The sequence below is a fragment of the Spea bombifrons genome, chromosome 2, assembly GCF_027358695.1.
Source record: "Spea bombifrons isolate aSpeBom1 chromosome 2, aSpeBom1.2.pri, whole genome shotgun sequence".
Taxonomy (NCBI): domain Eukaryota; kingdom Metazoa; phylum Chordata; class Amphibia; order Anura; family Pelobatidae; genus Spea; species Spea bombifrons.
The window spans coordinates 107906584-107929719 of record NC_071088.1 but is presented as its reverse complement, the minus strand read 5'-3'; the positions used below and the strand labels follow the sequence as shown (position 1 = coordinate 107929719).

Sequence of the window (23136 nt, the reverse complement as noted above, 5' to 3'; positions counted from 1 at the left end):
GACAATGACCCTAAACATACAGCCAAAGTCATCAAAAACTATCTTCAGCGTGAAGAACAAAAAGTAGTCCTGAAAGTGATTGTATGACCCTCACAGAGCCCTGATATCAACATTGTTGAATCTGTCTGAAACTACATGAAGAGAGAGAGGCAACTGAGGCTGCCTAAATCCACAGAAGAACTGTGGTTAGTTCGCCAAGATGTTTGAAACAACCGACCTGTCGCGTTCCTTCAAAAACTGTGTGCAACTCTACCAGGAAGAATTGGTGCTGTTTTCAAGGCAAAGGTTGATTACACCAAATATTGATTCGATTTAAATTTTTCTAATGTTCACTCACTTTGCATTGTGTTAAATGAAAAAAATAATAAAAAATATATATATTTGGCTTACTTGCGCATCTAGTTGAGACACTAGTGAATTATTGCAGCTGATTGGTCACTTGGGCTGCTGGTAGCCGCCACTTACTTTGAATACTGACGTTCCCCAGTATGCATATAGATATAGAGTTATCCGCACGGCTGGTGGTAACATTATAACACTTTAGAATACAATCATATCTGTTGCTGTGATTTGCAAAACAGAGCGCCACATGTGAGTATTGTGCTATTGATGAGAATAAGGAACTGATTTTACAATCTTTCACTATTGTGGGCATTCTTTCTTCCTTTATGCTCCTTGATGGTGGATGTATTAGCAGCTGAGTAAGCAGGAGGAGGTCATTTTCCTTTGAATGCTGACGGTATACCGACGCTGAACATCTGTAGCTCTGGGGCTTATACATAGCTCTGTGACTGAGTAATCAATGGCGAAGCTTTCTGAACATCACCAATTTCTATTATACCGAAACTGAATTGTAGATGGTACATGGATGAACTAATTCTTTGTGAAATGTAAGCAAGTAATGATATTCATTTTGGAGTGTCCTAATATATGGTATGTCCTCAGCAATAATATATACAATAATATACCAGAGCTCGTATGCTACATCCTAAGCAGCAACAAAGCAGTCTACTGTTTTTGTAAAGTAAATATAAAGTGTGTGTATTTGATTTATTTCCTTTTCCGAGGTCTTGTAAAGTTTCTTTTTTGTCATGTGACTTTTTTCATCACAGGATCCACCCTGGAAGGTGCGGTGGAAAACGCATACCAGAGGCAAACCTGAACCTTGCTTAGTTCTTCACTGTCACCGCAGCAGGAGGGTGATACCTGTGAGCAGACACCTTGGAGGGGACTATTAGGAACAGTTTAGAAAATACTGCAGTGGCTGTAAAAGTTATTCAGATAGAAGGAAGATTGTGACGGGGCAGCAGAGTAACTTTTCAGACACTGAGGGTGCAATGAATCCAAGTCCCCAGCAGCCCTCCCCACAGGCCTCCCGGGAGCCACAACAGTAAGTAATATCTGCATATCTTACTGTATCTGAATGAGGCTTGGGTAGCGTTTAGTTATTTAGAATGCCTTGCGTCAGCAGGTCCCTCTGTGGTAGTGAAACAGTTAAACACATTGGCGTGAAATGTTCCACAGCAGTCTTTAGTGAATTCCCCTTTGCTGGCTTTACTATTTTCACTTTCGTTTCCTCTGATTCCTGATTGTTCTTACACAGAGCTTATCTCAGCTGCAGTAACTTGATGAGGATTCTGTGATTGGTTACAATGTCTTATAGTTACATAAACCCAACAATAAGCGAATGGAAGATCAATGTTGTGATTTTTGTTATGTATTTTTTTAATTTAGTTTAAAAACAATTGCACTTCCATATTGGACAGAACTTACTCGGGGTGGGGAATCCTGAGCCTCACCCTGGGAGGAACACTCACACTACCACACTTGCACTACCACAATCACACAAACGCACCAGACACTCACAATACTACTCACACTACCACATACATTAGATTAGACACATCAGACACTCACACAACCACTTGCACCAGACACTCACACTACCACACACTCACACCAGACTCAAACACACTCACTCACACTACCACACACACTTACACCAGACTCAAACACACTCACACTACCACACACTCACACCAGACTCAAACACACTCACTCACACTACCACACACACTTACACCAGACTCAAACACACTCACATTACCACACACACCTGACACAAATGCACTCACACTAGACACCCACACTACCACATACACTAGACACATTACCACTCACACCAGACACATCTACACAGACCAGACACTCACACTATTATCCCCCCACACACACACACTAGACACTCACACTACCACATATGCACACTAGACACTCACACTACCACATACCCGACACTACCACACGCACTAACATACCCTGACACAGACACACACTAACAAATACACACACACACATTATGCTTCACTTACACTGCATGATACCTCATCAGATAGCACTCCGTGTGAGCTGCCTTTCTGCTACCACAGCATTGTTACATAACTCCGCTGAACCGGCCTCTTCCTTGAAACTAGAAAGATAAAGGGATATATCTGGGATTCAGACACACCACCGTCTTCCTAGGAGGGATGCAATTGCCCTGTTGCGCCCCCTGGATCTGGGCACCGTGTAGAGGGTATTGTGCACCTCTAGAGCAACTTGACAGTGATTTTTCATTTGGTAAAGATTTCCTACACCTAAACGTGTTAGGTTTTACAATTTTTCAGAAATGTGCAAATACCGTGAAAGGGTCATTTAATTATAAAAAGTCCACAAACACTAGCCAGAAGATACCTGGAGCATTTTAAAGTAACGGTAATTATTAAAGTAAATCCATACAAAGGTCTAAAAGGCCAGGGGCTTATGTGTGCTGTGCAAGTCTTGCATTTAAAGCTTAGTGCCAGGCAGCTGTCTGGGGTGCCTGGACCAGGCGGGTGCCAAAAGTCATCCAAACAAAATGCCCCATTGTGTAGAAATCAGACTAGTAACTGGCAAAGGCGAAACGGAAGCCATGGCAATGTATGGGGGACATGCACAAGAGACCTATGCCTACATTGGCATTCAAAATGTATATAAAGTCATGGCATGGGAAGGAACAAAAAAATGGATTCTTGCCAGAGGTACTATATGGTGGGAAGGCCTGCCCTGTTTGGGTTACTATTATGTTTATGTCTAAGTCTACACAAGATTTGTCAACTTTATACTTGTTAGAATCTTAAAGGTGGAGGGAGCACTATGACCTTTATTTGCTGTAAACTGAACAGGTAGTTCAGAGAACAGAGGCTGTGGTTAAAGTGTTTTTATTTTAGAATTATACACAGTAATCCTATATTAATCATTGTGTATAGTGTGTTCATTGAGAATAATATGTTGGCAACTTGGCGCTTTATGTGAAGGTATAATACATAAATATTTGAAAAGAAGATCAATCATACCAAACAAGGAGGAAGGGGTTTCAAAAATGAAGTGTTACTTTATTTAAATAGTTCATTTTGTGTAAACAGTGTTTGTTTTAATTCTGTACTATATACTGCTAAGAGCAGCCATCTTTATATTGTAGATTACATAAGTTTGTAATGTTATGTGCATACTGGGAGATCTTTGCTATTATAGTCTCCAAATTGTTATGCAATTAACTATTTTTGTCCTGTTTAACTGTTGTACAGCACTAGGGAATAAGATGGTGCTATGCAGATTAATAAATAATATTAATGCTGTTTATTGAGCATCTTACAAGCAAATGTGCCACACAAAGAGAAAATTGTACTCATTAAACTATAAAACACTATTTTTTTTAAAAACAGACTTTTATCTTTTGAATTGTACAATTTGCAATTTATTTCATGCTATTTATTATTTATTGTAATTTCCATTATGTCAACTGAGTAGATACATATTATCATACCTGGGAACTTCTGGGCTCCGGCTACCCGGAGCGTTCCCTTGCGGGACGCGGCCAGGACTGCACACTGGCGTCAGTGGGCGGTCCTGCTGACGGCAGCGGGAAACACTCCCATTTAAAGAAAAAAATGGGCGGGGAGCAGGGCGTGTCAAGACCTTGCTCCCGCGGCCTGGAGGATTCGGGTCTTGACCCGGAGATTGCCGGGTGAGCGCCCAGGTATGCATATTATGTATAAAAATGCCAATACTATTAATAAGTGGTTGTTTTTTTCCAGCATGGGTTCCTACATACTGATACCACCAAATGAATCAAGGAGAGAGGAACTTCAACGAGGTAAAAAAACAATTCTACAAATACATAAATTACATTGCAGTGATAGAGTATGGTTGCCATAGTTTCACCAGCAACGTTCCGTGTTTGTGGTTATAAATATGTGTGTATATATATATATATATATATATATATATATATATATATATATATATATATATATATTTGGCTATGTACAGTTGTGATCCAAAGTTTACATACCCTTAGATAATTGGTAATATGTGAACCAAGAAAACATGAGTAAGCAAGCATAACACATTTCATTTCTTTCTTATGGGATTCATATTCAACTGTAGGTTATAGCAGAATAAAAATCATAAAGCAAAACATGGCAACAGAAATGACCCCTTCATACTGTGTATTGCCCCCATTAGCATCAATGAAAGTGTGCAGTCTTTTGTAATAGTTGTCTATGAGGCCCCAAATTCTTGCAGGTGGAGTAGCTGGCAAAATGCCTCCAGGTTACGCAAAGTCTTTGGTTGTCTTGCATGAACCGCACGTGTGAGATCTCCCCAGAGTGGCTTGATGATATTGAGGTCAGGAGACTGTGATGGCCACTCGAGAGCCTTCACCTTTTTCTGCTGTAACCACTGGAGGGTCAACTTGGTGTTATGCTTAGGGTCATTGTCCAAGAGCGCCCCATGCGCAGCTTTCATACCTTTAAAGCTCACACAACCCTAAAACATCAGTGAGCCACCTCCATACTTCACAGTGGGGTTAGTATCCTTTTTGCTGTAGGCCTTGTTGATCCCTCTCCTTACTGGTCTGGGGGGGCCTAGCAGCTGTCCCTTAAGCCAGTAGCAACCACGATTGCAGGGGTTTTAACTGTGACCGGTCATGCGACCCCTAGGGGGCCTACGCGACCCCTGCGATCGATTCCACATGTGCCAGCAGCTTACTTCTGCATTGTGCTCTTGTACATCATGTGACTGTGCTGTGTTCCTGGCTTCCTTGGGCAGTAAAAGAGAAGTTGTTTGCACAGGTAAGCTGCTGGCTAATTCATTCACAAGTACTCATTTACACACATTCATTCACACACACTCGTTCATATACCCCCACCCCTTTACCTCAACTGAATTCTCTGTGGCGGTCTCACACTTCTACAGGGGCCCTCTGCTTATCTCTAGGTTGTTTGCACTAGTGAATTAATAAATATCTATGAGTGAGTGAATGAGTGTGTGTGATAGTATGGATGTGTAAATGGGGCAAAGATTATTAAGAACTGTAGATTTTGATCAATAATGCGGGTTTTGCCATACACAGCTTCCAAGACCATATTGTCACTTCAGACCATGGCACATGAAAACAAACACTACTAGAAGGGCGAGGAATGTGAAAATATAATGTATGCATGATACCAAGGCTGGTATTATTATGAAAGTGTGTTCCTGTTGCCTTAAAATTCGTATAATACCCACTGTCCTCATGACCCATTGCTGTCCGGCAGCATGTCTACAACAAGGGCTATTGCCTGCAGAATCAATTACCTTGAAAGTTATTTTCTAGGAATTCCAGATTGAAAATGATAATAAAGCATCCATATTACATAGATGTTTGGAGAAAAGATGGCACAGGGAGGCTGTGTGGGGCATAGTTGACACAGGGATGCAATCTGTGTGCCAGTGCTGGCCTTTGGGGTGACCTGTGATCTATGTCTGCAATTTTGGGTTTGCATGCATTGTTTATTTGATCTATAGCTTTAATGCTGAATTCGCTTGTGATTTTCAGTTGATCTATACCCGCAAGGCTGTGTTTCCATCTGTTGTTTATTTGATCTATATCCTAACTACAAGAGGGAGCAAAATAGAGGTGTTGCACAATGAAGGAGGGGGCAAAGGGACTCTGGGAGTGACGGACTTCTTCATAGAATGCTATGAAGTTAGTTTGACAAGACCATGCTGACTTCTACTAATTATTTTCTGAACCAAGATGTTTTCCCTACTATGGATGTCAAGCTCTCTGGCCTTTAGTTGATCAGCTGAGATTTTGATTTAATATGGGTGCCACATCTGCCTTACGCAAGTCTATTGGCACTATACCTGAACTGAAAGAATAAAAAATGGCGGTCTGGCAGGATTTAGGCTTAGCTCCCTAAGCACCCTTGGGTATATAACTAGAACTAGAAACTACAGGAAACCCTCCCAAACTTCACCAAGCAACATGTCCCACAATGCCACCTTAGCCCTCAAATAGCTTATGAGTGCTATGTTTGCCCCAAGCAGCTTATCAGGGTCATCACAACCCCCAAACAATCTCTCTGTGCTATCATTGCCCCCAAACAGCTTCTATGTGCCCCTTGCAACATACACTCAGGCGAAAACACACTTACACAAATATACACATGCTAGTATACATGCTAACACACTCATTCTAACAAATACGCTCTAACACACACGCTCCCTCTCACACCACTTATACACTGATCAGCCATAACATTATGACCACTGACAGGTGAAGTGAATGACACTGATAATCTTATCATGACATCTGTCATTAGCAAGGAGCAACAATAAGTTTCCAAAAGTCAATTTTTTTATGCTAATTTATCCTTTATTTATATTTATTATATTCTATATAATATTGGTGACAATAATAAATGTGACATACATATATCCTGAAAATGAGATTTGGCCAGGGTGACACTATTTTCCTGGAATATGACAGGCATACCAGTGAATTTTTCAGGGTACGCTAGTCGGAGATCTCCCTCTTGTGAGGGAGTAGCTTTGTGGAGCTGTGTGGCTAGCCCCAGATAGCGTTAAATGGGCTGAGAGTAGAAGGGAAGTTCCGTGGGGATTGGGCATGGCTAAACACTGCTCACCTGCCCCAAAGCAAGAGGTGAGTGCCCTGGAGGCCAGGTCAAACCTTGAGAGTTGCCAGGTATGAGGACACGTCTGATTTTGCGTAAAAAGTGGCAAAACGTACTGTAACATTTAAAGTAGCATGTACGTAAACAAATAGGTACAAAGCCAAATCTTTTGTGCTCTGGGATCATTATTATCATACACCTTCATTGTATCTAAATATATGCCCAAATGCCATATGTACTAAAAGAAAAATAATCAGATGATATATCATTTTTAATTGTTGGTACTCACCTACTAGGGAACAGCTTATTCAACTGTAATATTTTTTGCATAAATATCATTTGCAGTACAGGATTGTCCCCCCCCCCATAATTTTTCATTGTCTAATGTTCACACATTAGTTTTAATAATTAAGTCATCTGAAAGGACGTTAAATGGCACCCTATAGGGTACTTTTAAGGATTATTCATGAGAATGGAATATGAGAGTAAAACAGTTTAGAAAATATTTCCATCTCCCAGGATAAACCACCTGGAGAAACCGTGTGGAAACAGCTTTCTCTGATGCATCACTGCAGTTCAATGTTGTAGAAGCAGTATGCAAATTGTTTTGCTTATCAGCAGAGTAGAAAATAAATGGTTCTTATGACACTATATTATAATGCAAGCATACTCACTACTCGCGTAATCACTGACAATAATTTTGGATTCATGAATAGCATATAGGCAATGTTTGGAATCTGGAAAAACATCTGGAAATTATAGGATTAGAAATATTTATTGAAATATACAATTTGGTGGCAGATAAAAGCCATTAACTGTTTCCTATCTTTCTGCAGTTAAATGTTAATAGTTTTGCTTATATCCCAGTGGCTAGGCAAGAAGTTGAAAACTGGGATAACTGGAAGGAGGCTCAGAGACTAGGCCCCATAAACCTTATACCATCGCAAGTGGGTGAGTAAACCTATTTACTAGTTAAACTAGTTTAAATATATATATATATAAAAATCAAAGGAGTTGGTCTAATTTGTATTCTTTTTCTTTTATAGGGGGTTATATACCAGAAGCAGAAGCAAGGCAGAGGCAACAGTTGGTGCAGTCACAATCCAAGTACCAAAAAATGGTAACATTCCCTTTCCTGGTGTCTGGCATGGCTACCAAGCTTAAATATATATTGTACCCAGAGGCTGGGCAGGGGGGGGGGTCCGGAATTGTTCACAAAGGTCCATTGCAGCGCAAGGCAGGCAACTCACAGATACTGGAACACAGCAGGTTCATGTAATGCCCCTCCCAGTAAAAGCAAGGATGCTTGTACAGAGTTGGCACTTGGCAGGTATGCATTGTGCATGCACAAGCAATTGGAAAATGTGTTCTTGCAAGGTTTTCTCCCTTGGGACTTGGCTTTACCGGGCCCACTTGGCTTTACCTGCCCCACCAAGCAGAAGGTCCTAGACCTGAAGTAAAGGTATCATAGAGCATATGAGATAAATAGTTCATAGATGAATATCCAAGAACTATCAATCTGAAGATTTATTAGGCTTTCCTTGGGTCCAGTTATGGCTCACTTAGTAGGGTAACTTAAACTTTCCAATAGTCTGTGCTTTAACGGTTGACAGGTCTCTGCAGTACCTCATATTGCGTGGGTGGGGAGTCTATGTTGCTAAGCTGAAGATTTTGGGGTAAACAAGAATTAGGAGACCTATTGATGGCTACCAGTAAACAAAACGGTGAGATATTACGCACGGCCAAATTGTAATGGGCAGCTGCAGCTAAGGTTGCAACATTGGCCATTTTTTCCCCAGAACACATGTGGATTTCACAAGTTAGGTGCTACAATGGAGTGTGTGGTATATACAAAAACATTGATGGTACTCATTTATTCACATTGGTGTGAGACCCCTTCTATAGTTTAGTTAAATAACTGAATCTGTTATACTATAGGTTTTTACATCTCTTATACAGCTGGATGGCATTTAATGTAGGAACTATAGTTGCAGGGAGAAAACCTTGCAAGAACACACTTTCCAATTGCTTGTGCATGCACAATGCATACCTGCCAACTGTCTCGATTTTTCTGCAGACCTCTGCTTGAGCGTTCTCTGTTGCTGTTGACTGGCGCTTGCTGCTGAGTGCTGGGATATGACATCATGTAGACATTACCACCCCTTTTAAAGAGATCTTTTTTGGGCTAGTTTTCCATTAGTTGGTTTTTACACTGCAGTTTGTTGTATATACTAGTCACCTGGTTTTAATAACTCAATCTGGACAGATGTTATATTAAACATTAATGCATTGAGAGAAGCTTGGTCACAAGTAAAAGTTGTGGAACATGCCTATTTTATCTTTTGCTGCTTCCAGAGTCCATGTGTTTTAGAGAAAACAAATAATTGGAGATTGCCAAAAGTAAAACTTTATTTAACAACTATACGGCCTGTCACTGAAGCAATGCTCGTCTGCCAGCTCTACCGTGATGTGGGTGTGTGTGAAAGGGTTAATGTAAAACTAGCTTAACTCATACTTGTTCACCCCACCATCCCAAAGATTAATTTCCTTCCACCGCCAAGTTCTATTTAATATTTTCCAAATACCTAACAAGGTTCTGGTAACTCATTGAGCTACTCGAATTTATAGAGATACCCAGTTTAGTTAAAAATGTGTAATGTCAGAAAATATGATAATGTGATAACCCCACCTATCACCAAAAGCTATGGATTCAAAATTAATTTTAATGTAATTTTAATCCGATTAAAATGGTTACAGTGTTTATATGCAAATTATAATGACAACAAGAAGACACCCTGCTTGGATGTTTTTTCACTGACTTTATGATGGGGTCTGAACAGGTTGATAGATAGCATGTATGGAAGGATCTGCTCTAAGAAAACCGATTTAATACAAGTAGCCCTGTTAACCCATCCTATACCGTGAATACAAGTATTTGCTATATTGGAATGCATTTAAAACTACAATTGGTACAGTTCAAAAAAACATCTAATTTAACTTGCGCCTTGTAAGTAGTGTTTCCATTGGGGCTGAATAAAATATATTGTTTGTTTCATAGCTTCAGAGAGAAGAACGCAAAAGGAAAGAAAAGGAAAGAGAAGATGCAGACATACAGCAAATGAAAGACATTCAAAGGCAAAAGGTATAGATCTGAAAACTACATCACGAGAAATGAGTTCTTTCTTGGTCTGCTGTATGTTTGTATAGTGAGTCACGTACAGCATAGTAGAGGAGACACTGGTGCAGGGTAGGACAGTATCTCCCCACGGGAGGAAGCCCGTCAGCCCTCCAACCAGCTCCCCTTAGGTTGAGCCTTTTGTGTTTGAGCAGCCGTGGGACTTTGTGATGATCTCCCAGACTGTGGACAAACATCAGGGGTGCACACAGGTAGCACTGGGAGGTGGTAAATAGGCAAGCCATATAACAGGCTGAGACCAGGGAGACAGAGTACGGAATAGTTTGTGTCACAAGCTCAGGTCAGGGAGTCAGAATTCAGGGTAACTGGAATCAAACCAGGTCAAACACAGGAGCGAAATAGCACTAAAATACTTTAGAAGTCTTTTATGAAAAATAAACATAAGGTTAAATGTATTATTATTATAACAGTCTAAAACTGAGCATCTCTTCTGTGCTCATACTGACTGTGGGAAGTTCCCACACCAAGCTGGCTAAAAAAAAAAAAATTTGAAACAGCACAGGTGGTACTGTGATGTTACAGACATACCTGTTTTGTATGGGAAAAAGCTTACTCAGTCTTACTGATATAAATGCTTTTAAAAAGCTGTTAAAAGCTTTTCTGTGTCATAACTTACCTCCTTTTTTAAATCATGCAACCAGTGTTGCTGAATAAAACAAGATCAGCACTACCACCAAAAGAACAGAACAAAAACTGTGTTTAGTGATAATGGGGCTCGTGGAGTAATCCCAGTCCTGCTGTCAGCTACCTGCTACAATGATCTACTGGCCCCTACACATAACGTTATGTTTTATAGATAGCCTATTATACAAACATATTACAGACACTGGTTATATGTTTAGGAAACAGCCCATGTTTATTTGGGAAATAGCAAATAAAACCTGAAAATAAATTCAGGCCAGTGTAGAGGACAGGGATGTTAGTAAAATAGAAAGCATGTAAAAATATACTGGCGATAAACACTCGCCAGTACATTGTGAGAAGTATCTTGTTTAGTGTTATCTACCTATAGATATTGAGACCGGTTTAGATGCTATTTTACTCCCAGGACACTAGATGGCGCAGGTACTATCAGTAGGGTAATGTACAGGTTTGGCCAGAGTTTAGTATAATAAACTGAATGTTATTATTAGTATTAGTAATATATAATAATAATATTTTTATTAACCCCTTAAGGACCGGGCTCATTTTTCGTTTTCTACCCTGTGGGACCGAGGCTGTTTTGACACTTTTGTGGTGGTTGTGTTCAGGTGTAATTTTCTCCTCACCCATTTAGTGTACCCACATAAGTTATATATTGTTTTTTTCAGGACAAGATGGGGTTTCTTCAGATACCATTATTTTGATCGTATCATCTTATTTACTATAAAAAAAATAAAAAAAACATGGTGAAAAATTGAAAAAAAAAGACATTTTATGACTTTTATTTGAAAAATATTTTACTCACCTAAAAAAGCAAGTAAAAAAACTAGCTAAATAGATTCTACTACTTGTCCTGAGTTTAGAGATACCCAATGTTTTTATGTTTTTTTGCTGTTTTTTGTACGTTATAGGGCAATAAGTACAAGCAGCGTTTTATGATTTCCAAATCTTTTTTAACAAATCTGGTCAGTCTGCCTCCATCTCCTCTTTGGAACATCTTTGAAGCCGGTTAACTCAATTTAACCCATTCAAACCATATATTTTTGAAAACTAGACACCCCAGGGTATTCCAAATGCTGTAATTTTAACCCTTTCCATGCACCAATTATACAACTACACTTTGTCAAACTTTGTAATAGTAATTTTTTTTATTTTTTTTTCCACACAAATTGTACTTTAGTTATAGATATACAGGTTCTGGTATATGCCACTGTCTAACAACACCCCAATGTGTGTTCAGGAACATCTCCTGAGTACAGCGATACCCCACATGCATGGGTTTGTCAGATTGTTTGGCTGGTAAAAGGCTACTTTTGGGGCATGCGTAATTCAGGTGGTCATTTGGTCATTCTGCCTCCATCTCCTCTTTGGAATATCTTTGAAGCCGGTTAACTAAATTTAACCCATTCAAACCATATATTATGGAAAACTAGACACCCCAGGGTATTCCGAATGCTGTTATTTTAACCCTTTCCATGCACCAATTATAGAACTACACTTTGTCAAACTTTGTAATAGTAATTTTTTTCACACAAATTGTACTTTAGTTATAGATATACAGGTTCTGGTATATGTCACTGTCAAACAACCCCCCAATATGTGTTCAGGAACATCTCCTGAGTGCAGTGATACCCAACATGCATGGGTTTGTCGGGTTGTTTCAGATTTAAAATGCCACATTTGGGAAGTGCGCTTTTTTTCTCCATTTTGGTCAGTCTGTACCTATGCCCTATCTGTGAGCTAGGCCACTCCAATTTACCCCATCAGCCATTTTTTTTATATATTAGACACCCCTTGGGTATTTGAAGTGCTTTTATTTTAACTCTTTGAGATTTTTGAGAAATTTTAGCACTTGCTCAAAATAATAAACTTTATTTTTTTATTTTTTTTTATTTTTTTAATACTTTTTTTATATTTTTTTTTTACACATTTTGCTGGTACTGGATGGTTCATCTAGTGACATCACTGCATAATTATTTTTAAATGTTAGCACATTTTTTTTTTTTTTTCCATTTTTATTTTTTTTTTTTAATATTTTACTAATCACATAGTGATTAGAAAGCTGGGCTCCATTGACTTGCATGGTTGAATGCAGTACCTGTATTCAACCAGCAAGTGGAGCCAGTTCTCTAGAGGGTCTGGAGACCCTCTAGCGAACTTTTCGTCTCTCTTGTTTTATTTCCCGGCCGCCGCCATCTTACTTGATGGCGAAGATCACCGGCAGCGGCGGCTGTGACCGCTCTCCGGAGCGGTCACAGCCCACCTAAAGGTAAGTGTTTGGTGTCGCTGGATGCCTCCTGATCGAGGCATTCCAGCGACACCATTTAAGTTTAGGAGGCGATCGTTGATCGCCTCCTAAACGCTTTCAAAACGGGCGTCCGCCGCCATACAATGTATGGCGGCTGTTGACGCCCCGGGGAGGGGCCAGACATGGCCCCCGATGCCGATCTCGGCCTTGCTGAATGCCTCGACGTCGAGGCATTGCAGCAAGGCCGTTTAAGCGAAGAAAGTGATCCTTGATCACTTTCTAAGCTTATTTAACTTTTTGACGGTTCAGGACCGTCAAAGGTCATTTAGTGACCTTCTTGTCATGACGGTCCTGAACCGGCAAAGGTCGCGAAGGGGTTAAATAGCGCCAACAATTTATGTAGCACTTCTTACAATACATATATACAAAGGTTGTGACAAGACGAGAATTGACAGACTAAGACAAACCTATATATTAGGTGGGGAGAGCCCTGCTCGCAAGCTTACAATCTTGAGGGTATGGGGTGAGGACAAACCAGAGAAAGGTGAGAGGTAGTGTGGAGTTTGTATCAGTGAAAGGGAAGTTCCAGCAACTAAAATGGTGCAGCTTCTCTGAAGAAGTGAGATGTTGAATGTTGGGAGGGAGGGTGAAAGCTGAAGGTTTGGTGGAAGTAGATTCCAGAGATATCGGGCAGCCCGAGTGAAATCTTGTAGATGGGTAAAGGAAGAGTGAGGAGGACATGGGAAAAACATAAAGATTGAGTAGGGGAGTATTTGTTTATGAGGGAATGGATGGAGGAGCAGTGTAATGGAGATTCTCGCACCGGGGCCCTGAGGTTTCTAGTTACGCCCCTGTCTGAGGAGATCCAGGAGAGAGCTGTATTTTGAATGCCTGTAGAATTAATTGAATCAAGGAGAAGGTGGTGATCAACAGTATCAAAAGCAGCAGAGGGATCCAAAAGTATTAGAATGGAGAAGTGACCTTATATATATAAAATATAATATAAATGGAACTCCTTACCGTGTGCTGTCTTCTGCACACAGTTAGAGATTTCTTGTACCGGACCCAAGTTCTCCTAGGCTTGAGGCCGGTAACACCAGCTCTGAACTCCCCCAGCACTTGCTAGTCCTCCCTTGCCCAGCGACACCACAGAACATAAAGCCAGGTCTCGCTCAGGAAATAAATTTAAAAAGGCCATCTTTATGAGATTCTCAATACAAAGTTCATGTCATTATTCCATTCAGTATTAACATATCTTTTTCATTGTGGCTTCATTGTCTGTGTTGAGTATGGGCATTAAAACCAAGCACATACCGCTAAGAAAGTGTACTCTGCAGTCACTGTGCTGAATTTAATTGCTAAAACTTTAGGTGAGTTTGGGTGAGCACTTCAGTTTTGCACTATGAAGGGCCAGCCCCTGTTATCTTGAATTAAGGTTTAGGTTGGCCCTGCATAATGCATAGATTAGTTGTTCAGATGGAATTCCATAAATTTACCTCTCCATGCATGAAGTCACTTGGCTTGGTCTGTCATGAAGTAATTCCTATGTCCAATGGTGTTATAATAAAAGTAAGAGTATGAAAAGGTGATAGGCACTTGACATTTTGCAAGGTTGATGACTGATGACCTTGACTGCAACACTAATTGTATTATTCCGGTATAATTTACTGTCACTGAATCATTGTGTTAACTGTTGATGTATGCAGGCTGAAAAACTAGAACAAAAGAAGAGAGATGAATACATGGCAAGGCAACTACAATGGCAAGAAGACATGTGTTTGTAAGTTGTGCGCATTTATTAATGATTACCACTTTTGTTGACAAATATGCACATTAATAAGAGAGGAGAGCCCTCTGTCTTTTAAATCGCTTTAACACTTTCACGGTTATGGGTTTTTTACACCCTAGTGAACAGAGCTTTTTTTTTTACCGTTTGGTTGTTGAATTATGATTCCCCTCTTTTTCATGTTTACTCACAAATTATGTAGTCTTTTTTTTCAAAGGCAGATCGAGTTTTCTTTTGATATATTTTAGAATTAATAATATACAGTATATTAAATAGAGAAAAACAAGAATAAAAACATTTTGCAAGAAGGGAAGATTTCTCTTGTATGCAGATGAAACCCCATATGATATCATGGTAACATTACTAGGATGTTCAGAATTAACTTTTAATATTGTATGTTTTATATAAATTTTTATTCCATTCCATTTTTTATTCTATTAAATAACCGTTCCTTGTAAAAGTAGTACTGAGTGTTAATGGAGTTTAAAGCAAGGTTGAAAACATCTACACTCTCACTTTCTTGTGTTAATATATTCTGTACTGACATATTCTACGTTCTATTAATGATATCTAAGCATCCCAGTTTGTGTCCTTCTCATTGGTAGAAACTCATTTGAAAGCCCTGCTTGAAATAAAGGTTAGTTAATTGAAAAAAAATATTTATCTCCTATCAAATGTAGCGATAGCTAAATCGGACTCGTTTTAGTAAATACCCCCAATTTAATTGTTCATGAACAGGCTCTGGGCTGGCACACGTGCAAACGCCTGATGGGCCACAGGCCGATAGCACCACATTACTCACCCGATCTGCCTCTGTTATATCAGATCGGGGGCTGCAACGTGTGTCCAGCCACTGGATATGCCAGGCCGCACCCTATGTGACCATAAAACGTAGCATCCAGCCACGCATATTCAGCTGTCAGCCATTCACCTTAAAGCGACTGCGCCGCTTTGTCACAGCCACTCCACAAGCCTCGAGGCTGGTGTTAACATGAACATGTACCTTCCATCATGACATTATTTCAAAACATTAACACATATTTGACTGTTTTACTGTTACAGGATATTTAGCGAAATCATTCCCTCTTGATTATCTGAAGGCAGGTCAATTATTTAGCTAACAGGCAGAAAACTAGGCTTTTATAGGCATTTGAAGAGGCTCTCCAGAGTGTTATAATGAAAGCAATTTATTGAATGCCTGTGAGGTTGCTTTCCAAGTTGTGAACATTAATCTGTGTGCTTTTTGCTTTAAAGATTGCAAACAGATTGCATATTCTAATAGAGATCAAAGACGAGCAAAGCTTTCACAAAAATATAGGTCATGAACTCGGGAATACAAAAATCAAGGTCCATATTTTGTTTAGAACATATTGTAAAGCACACAGCTTTATATGCAAACACATTTTCTGCTGTTTCTGGACACAGTGGGATGTATTTAGTGACCTTAAATTGGTTCTAACAGTTGTTATTAATGTATGGTTTGCAATTTGATGATCCATTGAAAGTCAAATCTTCAAGTGTAGAAACTGGACAGCAACCGTTAACATATGCTACAATAAAGCTAATGGGAACATCTGCACTTAATTTCATAGGGGACGTAGGAAATCAGCTCTTCTTAAATTAATGTTTGATTACACTTTTGTCAGATTTTGTGCATAATCAAAACCCATATCTAGAAATTTGTAGACTGCTCTCAAATTAATTAACGCACCTAACAGGTAAAACAAACTGAGTAATCGTCTTTGGGCTTCATGCCAGCACAATTGTGTCAGTCAGTCATTGTGAAAACCACATGAAGGGGATTCGGTTACTCAGCTTGCAATGTTGCAGAGATAAGATTAGAGATTGTTACCCCAAAAGCATTGACACAATTATGCGGACCTGGAGCCCAGGCAAGTGCCTGACAACGCCGCCTATTTAACTTTGCAACCCAGTTGAAAGTTGACAAATTGAGTTCCCTTCATGTGGTTTCCTGCAATGAAGATTGACGCAATTCTGCTGACATTAACCTCTGAAGATAATTGGGGAAATACCATGAAACTAGCACATTAAAATAAGTTTTCAAAATTTCCACGGTGCTGATACCTTTTTGCTTTGTAAAATAAACTTTTATCTAAACAATTATGAATATATTTAGTTTGCAATATTGATGAAGATTTAAGCATTTAATTATGCGTACTTGACATGTCTTACTACACACATAATGATGCAAAATGGTTGTAAGGTGCATATGAACTTAGTGTGTATGTAGAAAAGAGGGATAGAAGGACATGGATCCCACAGAGGTGCTGTCCCTCCTAAATCTCTTACTTAAAAAGTTAAAGAAATATTTCTAAGAATGTTTAACCATTCTAGCAGGCATGTCAAACATTAAGCTCTTAGAATGTCCAGCGGGGCAGCATATGGTGTGTCAAGAGAAAGGGAATGCCTTGACAAAGAAAAGCCAATAAAATATCTGCACTGAATCCATATAGAAATAGAAAAATGTGATTGATTCTAAAGAATCTTGAAGCTACAGTATATAGGTATTAAAATGACTCTATTGACAATTGAAATGATTGATGCTCTTGGTTGTATCATTTAGTGAGCTGTGGTGTTTTTTTTTTTTTCTATTGCTGTACACCAGGCTAGGCTTTTTGACTGTTTTGGTAAAAATATTGACTGGTTCAAAACATTAACAAATAGGCTGTTCTGCATTTTTTGTGCGCAGAAGGAATAATGCATTTCTGAATCGTATATCCCAGCCAGTGGACAACTATCAAACTGACAATAGTGTTGGGGACAAGCAAAATGCGTGGGTAAGTGTGTCACAGACTGGTGATGATAACTGTGTTTATCAAATCTGTCAAAGCAGCAGAATAACCAATCTTGTAAAGAGCCGATTGTGCAGCAGGGGGCTTGGTTGTCCATTTTTGTGGAAGGAGACTGCTTCGGCTTAGGTCAGAATATGTCGATAAGGCTACATGAGAATTTCATATTCTATAACCACCGTGGAAATGTTAAAACAAAAGATGTGGTAATGCGTGTACACCAGAGTTAGCAGAGCACATGAAGGTGTGCTTTATTATAAAAAGGTTTACTCAAGCCTCATTATAAAATTGTGAATTTAAAAAAAATATATACTCTTAAATCTTAGTTCACATTCATCGGGAAGGGGCATACTAATTGTTACCTTAAGGTTTGTTACATCAGGAATTCTGGGGCCCAGTATAATGTATGTGCCTGTGCCTCAACATCGCAACCACTTCCCATGTTCTCTGAGACCACGTCTCCTTCACAGTCCTCTATTTCTATTTTCTTGTCTCCACAGTGCCCCTGCCCAGTTTCCATGCCCCTCTGCCTCTTGCATCCATACCCCTCTGCCTCTTGCATCCATACCCCTCTTTTTCCGGCAGAAGTCTTTATCTACATTGACAATTAATTAAGGGTTTACAATGATGGGAGGTCCTCTGCCCTTCCTGTACATACCCCTCTGCTTCCCTACCCCCAAGTTATCCATCCGTGTGTGTATATGCCTCAGTGCCTACATTTCTTTATTTTTGTAGGCCCAGCGTATAGTGCAGGGACCAGCAGCAGCAAATACAAGTTAATGCTTCCTTCTGCCGGCATGGCTTATGCACTGCTGCACAGCAAGCAAAAAATGTAGGCACCGAGAGATAGGGCCAGAGCGCGCCCCCATGAGGAATCCAGGCTCCCAAAGACTGGGCCCCTTAAAGCTGTACTAACTGTACCCTCAATGGCATCTCTGATTTGGTATAAAAAGGGCCTCGGCCATTTCAGGTCCGTGATTTGTAAAAAGTGATTTACATATTTGCCTATGTTTCTGTGTTTCAGTGAACAATGATAGATTTCCTGTTAAATTTATGATCAAAGTGTCTATTACAGGCAAGGAGAGAGACCTACAAACAACAACAAAAACAAGACGAGGAAAGAAGACTACAGGAAATGAAAGCAGAACAGCGTAGGAAGGTGGGATATCTTAATGATAAACAGTATCTTAATATTTAGCAAGTGTTAACATGCTGTATTCCTCAGGGGTGAATAGTAACCAGTAGTTATGTAACGACAAGATTTAAAGAGTCCCCCCCTGTGCAAAGACCTTGTTTAAGAATTCTACACATGGTTGTAATAAAATAATTATGTATACATACATATCATGTCCACTAGGGGGCCACTGATCATTGTTTGGGATTCCAGTGGTTAAAAAAGGGAAAAACAATTTGATTGTCCCCTGGCTTACACTTGGTGACAGAACTGTGCATCAGCTACTGGACATAAAGAAGGTAAAGAAACAACACATGAATGAAAGTAAAACAAACAGCTCATCTAGTCTTGTCTGCCCATTTTCCTGATGGCCTTATCCAGTTCTTTGTCTTGTCTTAGATTCAGGATAGCTTTATGCTCATCCTATATTTATTTAAATTCCCTCATCCTATATGTGTTTAAATCCCCTCGCTGTATTAGCCTTTATTATTAGTTAATAGGTTATTTCAGTTATCTACAACCCTCCCAGAAAAGTAAAACTTGATAAAATTAAACTTATAACTAGCAATGGCACCTGGCACATACTCATTCTCATGTAATTGAAGGTTGGCCTCAAGAATGGCTCCAGGTATGAAGGCCTCCAGGTAAGAAGGCCTACAGGCAGCAGCTCACGTTGCTGACGGCTGGATGTGGCCGGCAAGCTGTAATTTGGAGAACCCTGCTGTAGCGCCAGGGTCTCCAGATTCGCAGCTATGGATGTGAGATTCATTGCTTAACACCCAGTAGGCCACCTAGTGATCCCACTGCCCATTAGCCCTTTCTGCAGTACTACTAATATTTATGGAGACTACTGGCTTCCAGCCTAAATAGAACTAAAAGGGAAATGACATTGTTAGCATGTTCCCAATAACTGCACATACAGAAATGTGCAGATGCCTGTAATATGAGCAGGCAGCTGCTGAGTAAATGAATGAGCAAAAAAAACCCAAACATTGCCAGGTTTGCTCAGAGACACCAATCAATAAGGCGAATGCTTCACTAATCCCTAAATAAGCCATTACTGACCCTTTCATAGTTTTTAAAAAAACTGATGGCATTTTTTCAGAAAATGTGATACTCTCCCATAAGTTAAAACCCCTTGATTCATTGAAACTATAATACACGGGTTTTCCAACTTGTATACTGTCATTGTAGTGTAAATCCATCTCTGTTTGGTGAAATAAATTGATTAGTTTTGTTAGCTAACCTTTATTTTTCTCAGCATTTATAAATCTGTCACTGAGCTGTTATTGCATTAACTTCTGTCAGCCTTTCACATTTGCCATCGTTGTTCCACAGACGCTGTGATTTTTTTTTCTACTTAATATTGCATAAAGCCTCTTCCCGGTGTGTTCTTTTTTTTCTCTACTGCATCAATCATCTTCCTCTCCTGTGATGTATCTTTTATGCTGCCTTGAATCCATTTCTCTTTTATGCATTACCCTAATCATCCCGCTGACTTGCTTCCAGATTTGTTAAATCACCTCTTATACTTCTTGGTGTTTCATCAACTTCAGTTAATCCTCTGGCTATTTCTACAATGGCATTTGGTTTCTGTAAGCTTCTGTTTTGAAAGAGTAATTATATAATTTCTTTCTGCGCTTTTTTCATATTCTGAGATTTTAACGTCTGTTATAGGCACATCAAAATTTTCTGAACTACACAGATGGTAATTTGTATTAATTTGATCTGTCCAACTTGAAATAAAATTTCGGTATACTGTTTCTTAAGCGCTACAGGAAAATGATGGCATTCAATTCCCTATGTTGGTGTGAGGTAGATGTGTAGAACTAATGTGTGTAATTCAAATTAAAAAAGAAAAATGATGTATTTATATCTTGAAATGTGCATTGTGCTAGGTGGGCACTGAATAATGTATTATTTTACTAAATGCACCAAAACCATCATCTTCATTTATATTCATCTGCAATAGGTATAGTTCAATGTCGCTGTTGTATTAACTGAATGTATATATAATGCTTAAGGATTAAGCCATATGTGAAATGTGGAAAGATAAACCAGCTGTTTCCCATTGCTCCATATTTATATAGTGAAACTTCCTATGAAAAAATAAAATTTTAAATAGTTTTCAGTATGATATGGCCAGTGTAACATAATGCAGATCATGTGTCTACATTACAAAATTAGAACCAGTCAAAGTATTTATTTTCAAGTCTAATTTACTTTTTCTTGGTCACTTGATCATGATCTTTAGGTGTTGGACTAAAAGCTTTTTTCCTGTTCCTGCGTAAAAGTTATTAGAACGTTTTATTTTTGTCTTAAAATTGTTTATTACACTGTTTTTCTTGATTTGTTTTCTGAATATTTACATGGCTAATATAGAGATTAGAAAATCAGCACACTGTTAAAGGTCGGAATATGTTTGTTTGAATTTGTGGTAGACAATGTATAATTAGAGATTTTCAAGTTTTTTTTTTTGCTAAAACCATTTAACCCACCCATCGCCACCTAACCCACCTATTCCCCCATTCCTGCCCCTTTTCCTCATTATATTCACAACAGCATTGTTTGGTTGTTATTTTGTTGTTTTATTAGTAATGATCACCCTCCCCCTAATATATTTTCAGTGCTGGAGTCAATAAAAACTAAACAGCCAATGAAAAATGTGCATGAAAGATTACTTTCTTTGTAAAGATGGATTTATTTTTATTTTTTTAAATCTAGAGTGAATTCCAAGAATCTAAACAAAGACAGGAAGAAGAAGAAAGGATGGCATCTCACAGAGATCACCAGAGAAGGTATATATCTGGTGCAGTTTACATGGCACACAAAAAGCAGTCTTTAAATGCCACCAATGGTTCAAACTGCATTGGTTATCCGACTCTATGTCCTCTGGAGTATCTATAAAACCAATTAGTTGCCCCGATGACTACTTTGAGAGACTCTTTTAAAGGCACATTTATTTTGCTTTAATTTTGAAAGCATTAGGGATTTTAATATTTTAAACTGTGGTTGGTAACTATAGTATACAGGATATACCTTTGTTTCTGGCGTAAGGAGTATCATATAAACATCCGGTACACTGGCATTTAACTGATGGCCAGTCCAGGCCTGGTTGTACCTTTCAGGAAATAGAAGTGCAAGTGTGCTAGACACTAATAGTTCCTTAAGAGTTTTTGCTATAACTTAATTCATTTATTGACGCTACCTATAGCGTGTGCTATGTAATTTTTTTGTAGATTTAGTTTAAAAGCGGATATCAGTTGCAACCTGTGGCAGAGAGAGACACCTGACATCCGGAGCCAGGCTTCTAAGCCCCCATCATTAACAAAGGCTTCATGAACAAGCCGATTAACAATAGAAGAGAGATTACCCAACCCTTTGACAAACTTAGGACAGTCTTGTAAAACACAGATACAACTCAGCAGAAATATCATGTTCTAAGGTTTCTGCATTGGTTGGTAGATTTCAATACATGAGTGATCCGACTGTCTAATGACAGCTTGGGGTATCCCCTTCAACAGGAGCGAGTTTTGCTGACTCTCAACTGATGACTTAAAAAGGAACAGTTTCAGGAACCATGGGGCTTGAACCAGCGACTTTGGGCATGGCAGACCGTGGTTTTGCTGTCAGTAAGCTCTGTGGTCACTGGGATTCCTGTCTTCCCTCATGTCCCTGTCCCTCAGTCAGCACAAACAGTTTGAACGCCCAAGCCAAATATTGGTGCCTGTAAAAAGTTTCTGTATGTTTATAATTCAGCAGGCATCCAACTGTGTATATTCACATGTTTTCATATTTAAAGGGTGAACAGTGCTTTTCTGGACAGACTTGAAAGAAAAAAACACTGCTAACGCATGGGTGAGTTCCTGTCTTTTACGTTATCATTAAACACAAACATATTTTTATTCATGGATTTGGTTCACAAATTGTTAATTACCCAAACCCTCTAGGTGCCTGATGAATTCTCTGAGCGCCGTTTGAGTCCCACTGACTTCCTCCTAGGTTGTTCAGAAGCATACATTCTGCATTGAACTGGGGTACAATATTAGGTTAGACTTGGTTGGATCCTGAAGTTTGTCTGGTGAATCACCCCAAATCATATTTCGTATGAGTTATCACCACTGTTCTAAGACCTTTGTATAGATTAAATGTCTGTCTGCTATAGTTAAGAGGTGTATGATATTATATACAGATTGTAGCCATTTTAAAACCAAATGGTACAATTATTTAAGGATTTGATTTTCTGGAACACATGGGCAGGGTTTTTGACAGTGGGACAGTCGCCAGAAAACCCTGGAAT

At 39.2% G+C, this 23136-nt stretch overlaps 1 protein-coding gene across 1 annotated transcript; it reads left to right on the top strand.

The window, feature by feature from the left end:
* Nucleotides 1-1169: 1169 nt before the first annotated feature.
* On the top strand, nt 1170-22694 carry EPSTI1 (epithelial stromal interaction 1). Its single transcript, XM_053455470.1, has 10 exons — nt 1170-1390; nt 4116-4174; nt 7848-7931; nt 8027-8100; nt 10039-10122; nt 14773-14846; nt 17563-17650; nt 18738-18821; nt 21561-21634; nt 22639-22694. The coding sequence occupies exons 1-10, from the start codon at nt 1338-1340 to the stop codon at nt 22685-22687; spliced, it is 723 nt and encodes a 240-aa protein (XP_053311445.1). The 5' UTR covers nt 1170-1337; the 3' UTR covers nt 22688-22694.
* The last annotated feature ends 442 nt before the right edge of the window (nt 22695-23136 follow it).